General features: G+C 37.2%; 1 protein-coding gene and 3 non-coding genes across 4 annotated transcripts in view; 2 read left to right on the top strand and 2 right to left on the bottom strand.

Moving 5' to 3' along the window:
• Positions 1–14,221, top strand: part of SNX6 (sorting nexin 6) — a 55,599-nt gene that overhangs the window by 23,263 nt on the left and 18,115 nt on the right. The window contains exons 7-10 of the mRNA XM_061159158.1: positions 214–309; positions 2,566–2,671; positions 6,278–6,353; positions 8,211–8,250. Of these exons, the coding sequence (XP_061015141.1) occupies positions 214–309; positions 2,566–2,671; positions 6,278–6,353; positions 8,211–8,250 (318 nt within the window). The remainder of the gene's footprint in view (positions 1–213; positions 310–2,565; positions 2,672–6,277; positions 6,354–8,210; positions 8,251–14,221) is intronic.
• Positions 5,586–5,794, top strand: LOC133068708 (small nucleolar RNA U3). The gene has a single exon (XR_009695663.1). It is a non-coding gene; the product is annotated as a small nucleolar RNA U3 (small nucleolar RNA).
• On the bottom strand, positions 7,860–7,931 carry TRNAW-CCA (transfer RNA tryptophan (anticodon CCA)). The gene has a single exon. It is a non-coding gene; the product is annotated as a tRNA-Trp (tRNA).
• LOC133068771 (U6 spliceosomal RNA) lies at positions 12,803–12,906 on the bottom strand. Its single transcript, XR_009695717.1, has one exon. It is a non-coding gene; the product is annotated as a U6 spliceosomal RNA (small nuclear RNA).

Below are 14,221 nucleotides of genomic sequence, written 5' to 3'. Positions count from 1 at the left end.
GCTGAACGTGAATCTTTGTGGGTGAAGCCAGACTCCTTTAAGTTCCCAGAATTTGAAAATTACTGATCATACATAATGAAATTGCCACTTTATTAAGTTTAAAAACTGGAGTCCTTTTGGGATTGATGTTTTGATGACAGAGAATAAAGGAGGTATTAACTTCTCATTTGTAATCTTAAAAGAAATACTAACTTAAATTTACCTTTCTTATAGTTGAGTGTGCGAGGAAAAAATAAAAAAGAGAAACTTGAAGATTTCTTTAAAAACATGGTTAAATCAGCAGATGGAGTAATTGTTTCTGGAGTAAAGGTAAGACACTATTTGGTTAACAGAAGTACTGCTTTGAGAATTTACTTCTTTTACGAGGGCGATACTTTGAGATTTTCTGATGTGTAGGCAGTTATATTGGAATGAAAGAGAAGTTTGAATAGTAGACTTCTTAGGCCTGGGAGACTGGGCCGCTTGCCCTGAGTTCCCCTCTTCAGAGAGCTCCTTTCTCTAAGGGGTGATAGGTCTGCAGCTCCAAGGGCCTTTGCCAACCCAGAGCCCACACCCCTGTCCTCCAAACCAGACCATTCTCTACCTAGAAGCCCACATTTTCTTGCCCAAATTCCGAGCCTGCGTTCAAGTCCTGCCTGGACTTCTCCTTGAATTCATCTGCTGGTGAGTAGACAGTGCCTCTGGTGGTCTGTCCTCCACAGGTAGTCAAGGAGAAGAGGGCCAGCAAGGGAAGAAGAGCGGTGTGCAGGGTGGAGTGGCTGTCCGGCCACATGCACGTGAGGTCCCCCTGGGTGCCTTACAGAGTCACAGGGTGGGGCGCCGAGGGGCTGCCTCAGTTTGTACACTTAGCCTTGGCTTTACAAATGTTAGGGGCCGACTTGGGTTCAGATTTGAAGTTAGAAGAGCTCAGTTGAAGTTTTGGTTTTGTCTCGTAATAGCTACATGACCTTGAGAAAAGTCACTTTTCTTTCTCTAAATCTCAGGTTTCCCATTTTGAAAATGTGGTTAGTAATGCTACCTAGCTACAGGATTGTTAGAAAGACTGAGTTAGATTTAGAAAGAATGAGATGATAGGTATGCATATACTTACAGTTACCTAGATAATACTTAGATTTTTCTTAATGATGGTCTGAAAATGGTACAAGAACTGATTTTTCTGAAAACTGTTACCATTAAAATATTGAAAAAAATGTTTATTGCAAAATGTATTTTCAAAGTTTGTATAGAATCATATGATGGTATATTGTACTCCAATAATAATATTATTAAGCAAATAATAAAGCAATAAATAATGCTTTATCATCATTGCCTGTTTTTATAAATATATCTACACTAAAACTTGGGTGTAAAGTACTGTTTGATTTATACTTTGATTTTGTGGAGACAGGGCAGTTGATATGTTGACAGTGTGTGTCCTGTGGCTACTTTAGTAAAGAGTTAACATGGGAATTCCCTGGCAGTCTAGTGGTTAGGACTCGGCGCTTTCACTGCGGAGGGCAGTGGGTTCAATCCCTGGTTAAGAAACTAAGATCCAAAAAAAAAAAAAAGAAAGAAACTAAGATCCCACAAACCATGCAGTGAGACCAAAAAAAGATTCAGGCTGTTTTGTTTTGTTTTGTTTTCAGATTATTTCCATTTTGATGGTGCTTATGTTGAACTTTTTGATTAACATTAAGTATAAACCACCATATTGATTATGAGTTTGATGATTTTATTAAAGTAATAGCTGACATTTTTTTGAACATTTGCAGTGTGGTGTTTGGTAGCCCACATTTCATTAATCTTCAGTACAACTCTGCAAGTTAGTTTTATCTGTTTTTCCAATAGACCTCGCGTGTATTAGTTAAGAAAACTAGTACACATGAATTAACAGATTTTAAGTCACATTTTGTCACACTAACTTTCGCTACTATGTTCTGTTAATATGGGTCTTAAGTTACATCATTTCAGCTGGTGCTTTTTCAGTAAACAATTGCTATTTTAGAAGGGAAAAAGTAGTTCATTGTTTTTAGTTTTAATGGATTTCTAGCTTTGTTCCGAAAAAGATTGAAAACAGTGTTTAATACGAAAATTGCTCCCAGATAGCTAATTTGGCCAGCTTCCTGAAAGCAATCAGAGAGGGCCAATGGCTGAGGCTTGGCAGCATTCAGGAATGGTCCATAAAATGCATAACAGACCAAGAAAAGCAGATTTCTACTTGTCTGCCAGGCTTTTTTTTCCTCAAAAGCAATTGATTACTCCCACTGCAGGAAATCAGTGTGTTGGAGAAGCAGGATTGTAGTGGAAGAGTACAAGCTGGAATAGGTTCGAGTCCAACATGGGAGCTTGGACCATATGGGACCATAAGCCTTCTGCTGTAGAAGACTTCTTACTTGATAGAGAGATGTTTTTGAAGTTTGAACTTGTTTTGAACTTGTTGGTGAAATCAATGTAATGTCTGATTATTAGCAGATGGCTATGCTGTTAAATGATGATCTTTTATGATTATAAGGGTAGCAAAGTGATTTATATGTTAGATTAAAGCAAACAAGTGAAAAAAGCTCATATTTTCTTTTGATCCCATAGGATGTAGATGATTTCTTTGAGCATGAACGAACATTCCTTTTAGAATATCATAACCGAGTTAAGGATGCATCTGCTAAATCTGATAGGATGACAAGATCCCACAAAAGTAAGGTTTTTCTCTGTGGCTCAAGTTTACATTGTTTAATGGAATAATTATCAAGTTGTTATGTTATTTACAGTTTGTAAAAGTCTTGATATAGGGCAGTGATTTTCAAACTATGGTCTATGAAGCTTTGATCTCAAGGCTCTTTTAAGCAAGTCTGTGAGATCAAAACTATTTTCATAACAATACCAGGATGATTTTTTTGTCCCTTTCATCATGTTGACATTTACACCAACAATGCAAAAGCCGTGGTGGATAAATTGCTGGTGTCTTAGGACAACTTTCACTTTCTCTAGGATAAATCAAAGCGGTGGCACCAAACTGTACTAATAGTCTTTGTACTCTTTCCCACAGTGCATTCAAAATTTTAAAAATTCAATTAACAATGTCCTTGATGAAGCAGTGAAATTTATTACTTGTTGAAAGTCTCCTCCCTTGAGTATACTTTTTTAATATTTTGAATGATGGATTGGGAGGTATGCATAAAGCACTTTGCATATGGATGTATGATGGTTCTTTCTAGAAAAGCAACTGAGTTGCAACTGAACTGTCTGCTTTTTTTCAATACCATTTTTACTTGAAAGAACAACTGACAGACAAGCTGCTCTTTTGCAGACTTGTGTTTTGGTAGACATTTTATCAAAAATTAATTAAATGAGCCTCACACTTTATGGAAAACTACTGGCAGTGTTTGTTGACAATGATAAAAATCAAGCTTTCCAGCAATTATTAGAATCTTGGAAAACTTGTATCAGTCACCATGAGTTTGCTTTTCAGTAATTAAAGACTTGTCTTAGGAGATTGATGGTGATATTACTGAGTGTGATACTTTTTATATACTGAAGTGCATCTGCATTTGGAAGATCTGTGTGATTCATTGAACCAGTATTTTCTAAATGATCAAAGTCATGTTAAGTACACCATAGACTAATGGTTTTTTTTAACAGCTGTATTGAAGTGTAATTGCTATCAATAAGCTGCAATGTTCAAAGTTTACAATTGGATAAGTTTTGACACGTGTATGACATCATCACTAGAGACAGCATAATGAACATGTCCATCACCACACACAGTCCCCTTGTGGCCCTTTGTAATCCCTCCATCCTGTCCCTGTCCCCAGGCCGCTGCTGATAATGCTTTCTGTCTCTGTAGATTAATTTGCATTTTCTAGAGTTGTATATAAATGAAATCCTACAATATGTACTTTTTATGGTCTGGCTTTGAAATTCAACAAAATTAGTTTGAGTTTCATCCATGTTGTTGGATGCATCAGTAGTTGATTCTGTTTTATTGCTGAGTGGTATTCCATTGTATAGATATACCCCAGTTGTCTGTTCAGCAGTTGGTGGGCAACTGGATTGTTGCTAGCTTTCACCCGTTCAAAATAAAGCTGACATATGTAAGTCTTTGTATGAACATATGCTTTCATTTCTCTTGGGTAGTACCTAGAAGTAGAATGACTGGGTCAAATGTAAGTGTATAATTAACTTTTAAAAAAAAAATTGCCAAACATTTTTCCAAAATGATTGTATCATTCTGCATTCCTACCCACTGTGCACGAGAATTCCAGCTGCTTCATATCCTCACCAACAAAGGCATTCTTAAATTTTATCCATTCTGCTAGGTCAGTGTGGTTTTAATTTCAGCGATTGATGATATTGAACTTCTTTTCTTGTGTAAGTCTTTCAACTTTATTCTTCTTTATCAAAGTTGCTTTGGCACCTCTAGGTTTTTTATTTTTTCAGATGGATTTTAGAATTAGCTCATCATTTTCTACAAAAATGCCCGCTGGGATTTTTTATTGGAATTGTGTAGAATATAGATCAATTTGGGGAGGATTAAGATCTCAAAAGTATTGGTTCTTCTGATACATGAACAGGGTATATCTCTGTTTACTTTGGTCTTCTCTCAGCAATTTTTTCTAGCTTCCTTTGTAAAGCTCTTACACATCTTTAGTTAGATCTCTTTTTTGATGTGATTCTAAATGATGTATTTTTTACATTTCACTTTCTAGTTTTTTTTGCCAATAGATAGAAATACATTGTATTTTCAGCATTGAGCTTATATCTTGCAGCCTTTCTAAATCGACTCACTTATTAGTTCATTAACTATTTTGTAGATTCCTTAGCATTTTCTGTATAAATGGTCTTCTGCGAATAAAAACAGTTACACTTCTTCCGTTCCAGTTGGAATGATGTTTATCTCTTTTCCTTGCCCATTATACTATAGCTTTACCCTCTAGTACCATGTTGGTAAAAGTGGTGAGGGCAAGCAGTTTGACCTTATTCCTTATCTTGTGGGGAAAGCATCCATCTTAATTGTGATGTTAGATATAGGTTTTTCCTAGATGTCTTTTAGCAGGTTTAAGTCAGGAATGAACGTTGGATTTTGTCAGATACTCTTTTTGCAACAATTAAGATAACCATACAGTTTTTATTTTTTTAGTCTGTTAATATGGTTAATCATGTTGATTGATTTTCAGTTACTAAACCAATCTTATATTCTTGGGATAAATATCACATATCATTGGGGTTTAATGTGATGGAGTACACAGACTTCATTGATAGGACTTTAGGTTCCCCAGTGTGACTCACTCTTAAAGAAACTACTGCTTGTTGAGTAGAGTATCCACAGTTATCTGAAAATATTAGTAAAATGCCTCCTTCTTTTCCAATGACATACCTGTTTGAAGCTAGATTTTTTTTCCCCCCACATACTTGAGCAAAAATCTTGTGTCACAGTACAGTGAATGCAGAAGCAGATAAGAGAATGGAGCTATTGACTATTAATGCAGACCCACAAAAGAGATTTGCAAAAATCCAAGTGTCACATGCTAATTTATTTTAAATATTTTTCATTTAAATATTATGTTAACACATAATGGTTTTAATACTGTTATTTTAAAATAGTAAATATTAACAGTGTACTTTCAGGGATCGTTTCTATTGTTTGTTACTCTAGAAGTTTCTCTGAACATGTAGAGCACCGGAAACCACGAGGAGACACACTTCACACAGCATTCTCTCCTCAGCGTGAAGCCAGCTCGTGGCGTTGGCTTCTGCAGTTGCTGTTTGCTGTTGATGATTATTCTCCTCCTCCTTTGGGAGAGAATGCTGTCTGAGTGGTTTCCTTAAGAACAAAAAAAAAAGTAAATACTTAATTTTTTTTGTTTTACTTTTAAAAAAACAACCCTCTGTACTGTACAGTGCTATAGACCCAGAAGTCTCTCTGAATATTCTTTGCTCTTGAATGTCTCCCTGGTCTTTTTCCAGGCCCTTCTCTTTATCTAGAATGCTCTTTCCTCCACTTTGCCTAGGAAAGATTTCCTCACCCTGCAATTCCAACTGCTGCTGTAGTGTCTGTAAAGCCTTCCCTGACATCCTCAGGTGGAATATGTGTTTCCCCTGCTCCTTAAGTAGTTTATGGCTACTTCCCGTTCCATATTCATCATAATGTATTTCCATATTCATCATAATGTATTATAGTTTGTGTCGTTTCTTTCTCTAGACTTCGGTATCTCATGTTACATACACATTTTTTGGCAGGTATGTATTCAGTAACTTTTAATCCATGAATAAATATATTAAATCCTTAAAACTTTTTCCATAGGTGCTGCAGATGATTACAATAGAATTGGTTCTTCATTATATGCTTTAGGAACTCAGGATTCTACAGATATATGCAAGTAAGGATTCTGATTTAAAGCATTAAATAAAACAAAATTTTTGTTGGCAGCTCAGGCACACACACTTCTGCTGACCCAGCAGGTGTTTTGGAATATTTTTGTCAAAACACATTGACGGTATAGAGCTTCTTTGTAAACTTAGGTTGGTGTTATTTTTCTCTTCCTTTTCTCTCTTACTTTTTTAAATCCAAGAAATAAAAATCAACCTTAGTATATATAATTTTTAACATTTACAATGTTTTAGTTGAAAATTTGCCAATTTGTGTGTGTGTGAGAGAGAAACAGAATTTATATTAAAATGTTCTTAGATTTTGATAAAGTTTATTTTAAATAAGAAATGCTATTTTAGAATTAGAATATATATATTAACATATATTGTGTTGGAGGCCAAGTTTTAATCTTTGGCTACCTGATGCAAAGAACTAACTCACTGGAAAAGACCCTGATACTGGGAAGGATTGAAGGCAGGAAGAGAAGGAGACGACAGAGGATGAGATGGTTGGATGGCGTCATCAACTCACTGGACATGAGTCTGAGCAAGCTCCAGGAGTTGGTTGTGGACAGGGAAGCCTGGTGTGCTGCGGTCCATGAGGTCACAAAGAGTCAGACACGACTAAGCAACTGAACTGAACTGAAGTTTTAATCTAGCCATAAATCTTAGTTGCTGGTGTAATGTTGTTTAAACTTAACTCTCCATTGAAAATAGCTCAGACATACTTTTAAAATTATAAGAGGAAAAACTGTGTTCATAATCCGTGCCCTTCTCTAAACCACGTCCTTGAACTTTTCTCTCGTATATCCTGTCTGAGTAGACATGTCAGATCAAATTTTTCAGCAAAGCAGGATACCATAGCCTACTAATTAACTAATTAACATGCTACCTTCCCAAAGAGTTAGTTAAGTCTTTGATAAGGAAAAAAAGGCACCTTACCATATGTTATCTTACATAAATCTGTCAAAGCAAGTTCTTTTTAGTAAAGTGAAGTTCATAAAATTCAGCTCTCAATAGTATATGCTGTAATCCAAATATAACGTTGTCTGTCATATTTTACAGAATGCCCTTTAATAGTTGGGCATTGGCATCAGCATTTGAAAGATGGACTTTCTAGTTAAAAGCAACAGTGGGGACTTCTTGGTGACCTGACGGTTAGGGTCCGGGCTTTCACTGAGGTGGCCCCGGTTCAGTCCTTGGTCAGGAACATCCTGCAAGCTGCAAGTGTAGCCCCCCTATCCACCCCCCAAAACAGTGAAAGTGAGTTCTGAAATAGAAATTGGCTATTCTATTGTTTTCCAAAACAAAGCCGCTCTATTTGAAAATATTTAAAATGTAGTTCTTTGGATGTGATTGTTCTGTACTTCTGTAGTAATTTAAAGGTATATACCTTATTTAATATTATGCGGCATATTACTAAAGGATGTCAAGACAAAGATTTTCTTTTTTTAAACATTTATTTAATATATTTTATTTGGCTGCACTGGGTCTTAGTTGTGTCATGTGGGATCTAGTTCCCTGATCAGGGATTGAACCTAGGCCCTTGCATTGGAAGCATGAAGTCTTAACCACTGGACCACCAGGGAATTCCCGAGACAAAGTTTTTAATGTATGGCTTAGACTGTTACCTTGAAATGGGAGGATTTTCTATAACAGTACATCAAGGGGAATCTGTTATATGGGTGCTTGTACAAAGAAAGATTTTTGTTGAACTAGATGAAGTCTGCAGTGAAAAAAATCATGAAATATTATTATAATGAGATAAGAATGTTCATTATTAATATGGTTTGGGGTATGTTCTTTGAACATTTGCAATAGAAAATTATTTCAAAGATAGCTTATGATGAAATATTTTTCCCTTTCAGGTTTTTTCTTAAAGTTTCAGAACTGTTTGATAAGACAAGAGTAAGTACTATTAATTAACCTTTGGGAGTATAAATGTCTACAAACAATAGTGTTTAACTTGTTGGACTGTTTTTAACTGTATTGAGGAAAATGAATTATACTTTAGAAGAATGAAGAGGCAGATTCAGATTTGAAAATAATGAGTTTTTCAGGAAATTCATTTTTTGTTGTGGTGTAAAAGTTCAAATTCTTGATCAGAAAATGTGTTCAGTAGGAAACTGGGTTTATTTTTATGAAAAAATCATTTTTTCTTGGGGGTTTTGTAAGCTAGAAGAAAACCTTGGATTCACTATAACTTTACCAAGATTATTGTTTTTGATCCCCCATGACATACTGAGTTAAAAGTGAGTTGTATCAGTATAAAGCAAATATATAACTACATGAAGTTTTCATTCATTGTAATAATAATTTAATACTGATACAGTCTTGGTTTTCAGGGGTTGTGTTTATTTATAATCATTATGATCATTAAATAACATTTAACGTTTTATAAATTGATACAATAGTGAAAATGTTTACTAAATGTTTGATGGTACTTAGCTAATTAAGCAGAGAAGGCAATGGCACCCCACTCCAGTACTCTTACCTGAGAAATCCCATGGACAGAGGAGCCTGGTAGGCTACAGTCCACGGGGTCGTGAAGAGTCGGACACGACTGAGCGACTTCACTTTCACTTTTCACTTTCATGCTTTGGAGAAAGAAATGGTAGCCCACTCCAGTATTCTTGCCCAGAGAATCCGAGGGACAGAGGAGCCTGGTGGGCTGCCATCTATGGGGTCGCACAGAGTCAGACACAACTGACTTGACTTAGCAGCAGCAGCAGCTAATTAAGATTGGTGGTGGCTAGTCCATTGTAGAAGTCTGGTTTCATCATGATCTTGTCAATTGAGCTATGTGTAGTGAAGGCAAGTAGAAAGAAATAATATTCTCTGCCAAAGGAACAAGTTCTTAAATACATAAATGTTATACTGGGGTCCATATAGCCCATTATTCTGCCTTTGATATTTGTACCAGTGAGCATTTTCTGGAAAGATATAGTAGTTTTCTTGAATCTATGCATTTACATCAAAAGAATAGGGATCTATCACAAAATAGCCTTATGTGCCAGTTCTTTCAAAAGCAGGTGTAAAGATGGGATTAGATGCACAAGAGATTTATTGTGAAAAGCAAAAAGGAAGGAGCAGGAGTAGACAGGAGGAGCCTTCAGATGACAGTGCCGGTCTGCACCATGAAAGGAGAGGGAGAGAAGAGAGGACTGTCTAGGCAGGGTTTCAGACTTCAGCATAGTTCTAAGAAAGCTTCATCCAGGTCACAGGGGAGTCCCTAAGCCAGAGCTGCCCGTTAGTCAGGCAAAAATGGGCTGAGTGGGAAGGGTCGAACATAACTTTGGTATGAACATGATTCCAGATCCAGAGATACTGCAGTTGGGGCTATTAGCCAGCCAGCTATGCTCCTTGCAGCAAGCATTTCTCTTGACCGAGGTCCGGGTGGCACATTTTGATAACCCCCAAATTCTTATTTCCGTTAGCATGTGCATGGTGTTCTGGTTACTATGGCTGTGTTACACATCATCCTAAAATCAGTAGCTTTAAACAGCAACCATTTGGTTAAGCCAGTGAACTCTGGTTCAGGAAATCAGAAAGGGTGCAGCAGAGATGGTTGCCTCTGCTCCATGATGTACCTCCACAGGAAGGTTATGAAGGCCAGGGCCTGGAATCATCTGAAGGCTCTATCATTCCTGTGTCTGAGGGTTGATACTGGCTAGCAGCTGGAACTTCTGCTAGGGCTGTTGGCTATAACACCTACATGTGGCTTTCCCATGGAGCTGCTCAGGCTTCTTCACAGCATGGTAAAGAGGTTCCAAAAGTGAGCATCCCAAATGATGGGAAGAGGAAGCTGGGGCCTGGAAACTGGTGTGGCATCATTCCTGTATTGGCCAAGCAGTCTTAGAACCCAGATTCAAAGAAAGAGGACACACACCCTACTTCTTAATGGCAGGAGAGGAGCCCCATTTAAAAGCACCCAATATTAACTAACATATCAGGAAGTTGTTTGTTTCTCCAGAAAGTTTTTTCTAACTTTTTATTAAAGTATACTTTACATGTAGAAAAAAACACATAACAGAAACGTACAACTCAGTGAAAGGTTATTATTTCACACACCCATGTAATGAATACCCAGATCAAGAAATGGAGCATTACAGCAATTCAGGTGCCCGAGTCCCCCTTCAGCTGCCTTCTGAGTCACCACCTCCTGCAAGACTAACCACTGTCCTAGCTTCTAACAGCAAAAATTAGTCTTATTTTCATATCTTATATAAATACATATGCAATATATATTCTTCTTTGTCTGGTTTCTTTTAATTATTGTTATATACATGAGATTCATTGGTGTTGCATGTAGGTATAGTTCCTACATTCTTATTGCTGTATTGTTTTCCATTGCAAGAATACACCTAACCTTATTATTTGTTTTACTGGTGGGCATTTGGATAGTTGCCAGTTTGAGGTACTTTACACAGAGTACTGTTAAGACCATTTTTTATTTATCTTCAGCTGAACATAAGTATACATTTCTGTTGGATGTATGTAACTTGGAGAAGTGATGGTTCATAGGATACCCATGTGAAAAACTTTTGTAGGTGAACTGTTTCCCAAAGTGATTGTGCCAGCTTACATTCCCACCAGAATGAATGTGAGCACTGGGCTGCTGCACAGGGTTGTAATATTTGGTATCTTTAAAAAAAAAAAAAAGAAAAATTTGATATCTTTTTTTTTTTACTTTAGCTGTTCTGGTGGATGTATAGAACTTTTTTTTTTTAAACAACAATTCCTGACTTACATTGCAAGAATAGTACAAAGAATTCCTGTACATGTGTCACCCAGATTTCCTTTCCTTTTGTTATTGTTCAGTCACTAAGTCTTGTCCAACTCTGAGACCCCATGAACCTGCAGCAAGCCAGGCTTCCCTATCCATCACCATCTCCTGGAGTTTGCTCAAATTCCTGTCCATTGAGTTGGTGATGCCATCCAACCATTTCATCCTCTGTCACCCCCTTCTCTTGCCATCAGTCTTGCCCAGCATCAGGGTCTTTCCCAGTGAGTCAGCTCTTCGAATCAGGTGGCCAAAGTATTGGAACTTTAGCTGCAATACCAGTCCTTCCAATAAATATTCAGGGTTGATTTCTTTAGGATTAACTGGTTTGATCTTGCACTTCAAGGGACTCTCAAGAGTCTTCTCCAGCGCCATAGTTCCAAAGCATCAATTCTTTAGCGCTCAGCCTTCTTTATAGTCCAACTCTCGCATCCATACATGACTACTGGAAAAACCATAGCTTTGACTAAACGGACCTCTGTTGGCAAAGCGATGTCTGCTTTTTAATACACTGTCTCGGTTTGTCATAGCTATTCTTCTAAGGAGCAAGCGTCTTTTAATTTTGTGGCTGCATTCACTGTCTGCGGTGATTTTGGAGCCCAAGAAAACTAAATCTGACACTGTTTCCACTTTTTCTCCATCTATTTGCCATGAAGTGATGGGGCCAGATGCCATGATCTTTGTTTTTTGAATGTTGAGTTTTAAGCCAGCTTTTTCACGCTCCTCTTTCACCCTCATCAAGAGGCTCTTTAGTTCCTCTTCACTTTCTGCCATTAAAGCGATATCATCTGCATATCTGAGGTGGTTGCTCTTTCTCCCAGCAGTCTTGATTCCAGCTTGTGACTCATCCAGCCCAGCATTTTGCATGATGTACTGTGCATGGAAGTTAAATAAGCAGGTGACAGTATCCAGCCTTGACGTGCTCCTTTTCCAGTTTGAACTTGTCCACTGTTCCATGTCCAGTTCTGATTGTTGCTGCTTGTCCTGCATACAGATTTCCTTAATGTTAACATTTTCTGCATTAAAGTTACTTTATTCCCAAAAGTCCATATTTATTGTTTTTTGCCCTTTGTGTACATTTCTCTCTCTTTTAAAGATAAGAATCATTTTTTAAAATGTATTTTTAAATTTAAGGATGATTGCTTTACAGAATTTGTTGCTTCCTAAGAATCAATTTTTTTTCCATTTATTTTTATTAGTTGGAGGCTAATTACTTTACAATACTGTAGTGGTTTTTGCCATACATTGACATGAATCAGCCATGGATTTACATGTGTTCTCCATCCTGAACCCCCCTCCCGCCTCCCTCCTCATCCCATCCCTCTGGGTCATCCCAGTGCACCAGCCCCGAGCACTTGTCTCATGCATCCAACCTGGACTGGCGATCTGTTTCACACTTGATAATATACATGTTTTGATGCTATTCTCTCAGAACATCCCACCCTTGCCTTCTCCCATAGAGTCCAAAAGTCTGTTCTATACATCTGTGTCTCTTTTTCTGTTTTGCATATAGGGTTATTGTTACCATCTTTCTAAATTCCATATATATGTGTTAGTATACTGTATTGGTGTTTATCTTTCTGGCTTACTTCACTCTGTATAGTGGGCTCCAGTTTCATCCATCTCATTAAAACTGATTCAAATGTATTCTTTTTAATGGCTGAGTCATATTCCATTAAAAATATGGACCGCTTCACAAATTTGTGTGTCATCCTTGCGCAGGGGCCATGCTAATCTCTGTATTGTTCCAATTTTAGTATATGTGCTGCCGAAGCGAGCACCTAAGAATCAATTTTAATGTAGCAGGATGATTATCAGTGATTCTCCTTAGTGTCATCAATATCTGTTTTACAAATGTTCCCAGTTATCTTATAAGTGGCTTTTCGCAGTGGACTTTCTTTGAGTCAGGATCCAAACATATTACATTTGGTTGACATAATACATTCTCTATCCTCTGTCTCTTGAGAGTGAATGAAGAGTTCTCATCTTTTTAGTCTGACATGACTGCTTCCCACTTTACCTCACCTCAGACTAACCACACTGCTTTAGTTTTTTTTTTTTTTTACTTTTACTCTTTGGCATCTTCAGGCACATTTTGTTAATGTTTTAATGTTGTTTTGTGACTGTCTGCAGCAGGCGGATTGGTTTGAATTACCTAGTCCATTACTACTGCCAGCCTCTTATTACTTTATAGTCATGTGTATATATCAGTTGCTATTAAAATGAATAGAAAAGTACAGGTGAACCTAAAAGATGATATTGAAACTAGTTAGCAGCCAAGAACTTGAGTTAAATATAGAGTCCTTCCATATATTCACTAATCTCATTTGATCTCATCATTTTTCTGTTAATTTTTTTTTTTGTCAGTTACATACAAAGACAACTAACAGGCTCACAGATAGAATGAAAGGAAACTTAGCTTAAATAGGAATTGATACTGTAGTTACTTATAACTTTAATTTTTTAATTCATTTGTTTTTCTTTTTTAAAATTTATTTATTTATTTTAATTGGAGGGTAATTACTTTACAATATTGTGGTGGCTTTTGCCATACATGGACATGAATCAGCCATGGGTGTACACGTGTCCCCCAGTCCTGAACCCCCTCCCACCTCCCTTCCCACCCCATCCCTCGGTTGTCCCAGAACACCAGCTTTGGGTGCCGTGCTTCTTGCTTTGAACTCGCATGGTCATCTGTTTTACATATGGTAATATATATGTTTCAGTGCTAATAGCTCAAGTCAGCCCACCCTCACCTTCTCCCGAAGAGTCCAAAAGTCTGTTCTTTACATCTGTCTCTTTTGCTGTCTTGCATATAGGGTCATCGTCAACCGTCTTTCTAAATCCATATATATGTGTTAATATACTGTATTGGTGTTTCTACTTCACTCTGTATAATAGGCTCCAGTTTCCTCTGCCTCATTAGAACTGACTCAAATGCATTCTTTTTTATAGCTGAGTAATCCATTGTGTATATGTACCACTACTTCCTTACCCATTTGTCTGCCGATGGACATCTAGGTTGTTTCCATGTCCTGGCTATTGTAAACAGTGCTGCGATGAACATTGGAGTTCACATGTCTTTTTCAGTTCTGG

This window comes from Dama dama, chromosome 13, assembly GCF_033118175.1.
Source record: "Dama dama isolate Ldn47 chromosome 13, ASM3311817v1, whole genome shotgun sequence".
NCBI classification, from domain to species: Eukaryota; Metazoa; Chordata; class Mammalia; order Artiodactyla; family Cervidae; genus Dama; species Dama dama.
The sequence above is the reverse complement of the archived record's forward strand: the minus strand, read 5'-3'. Positions and strand labels throughout refer to the sequence as shown.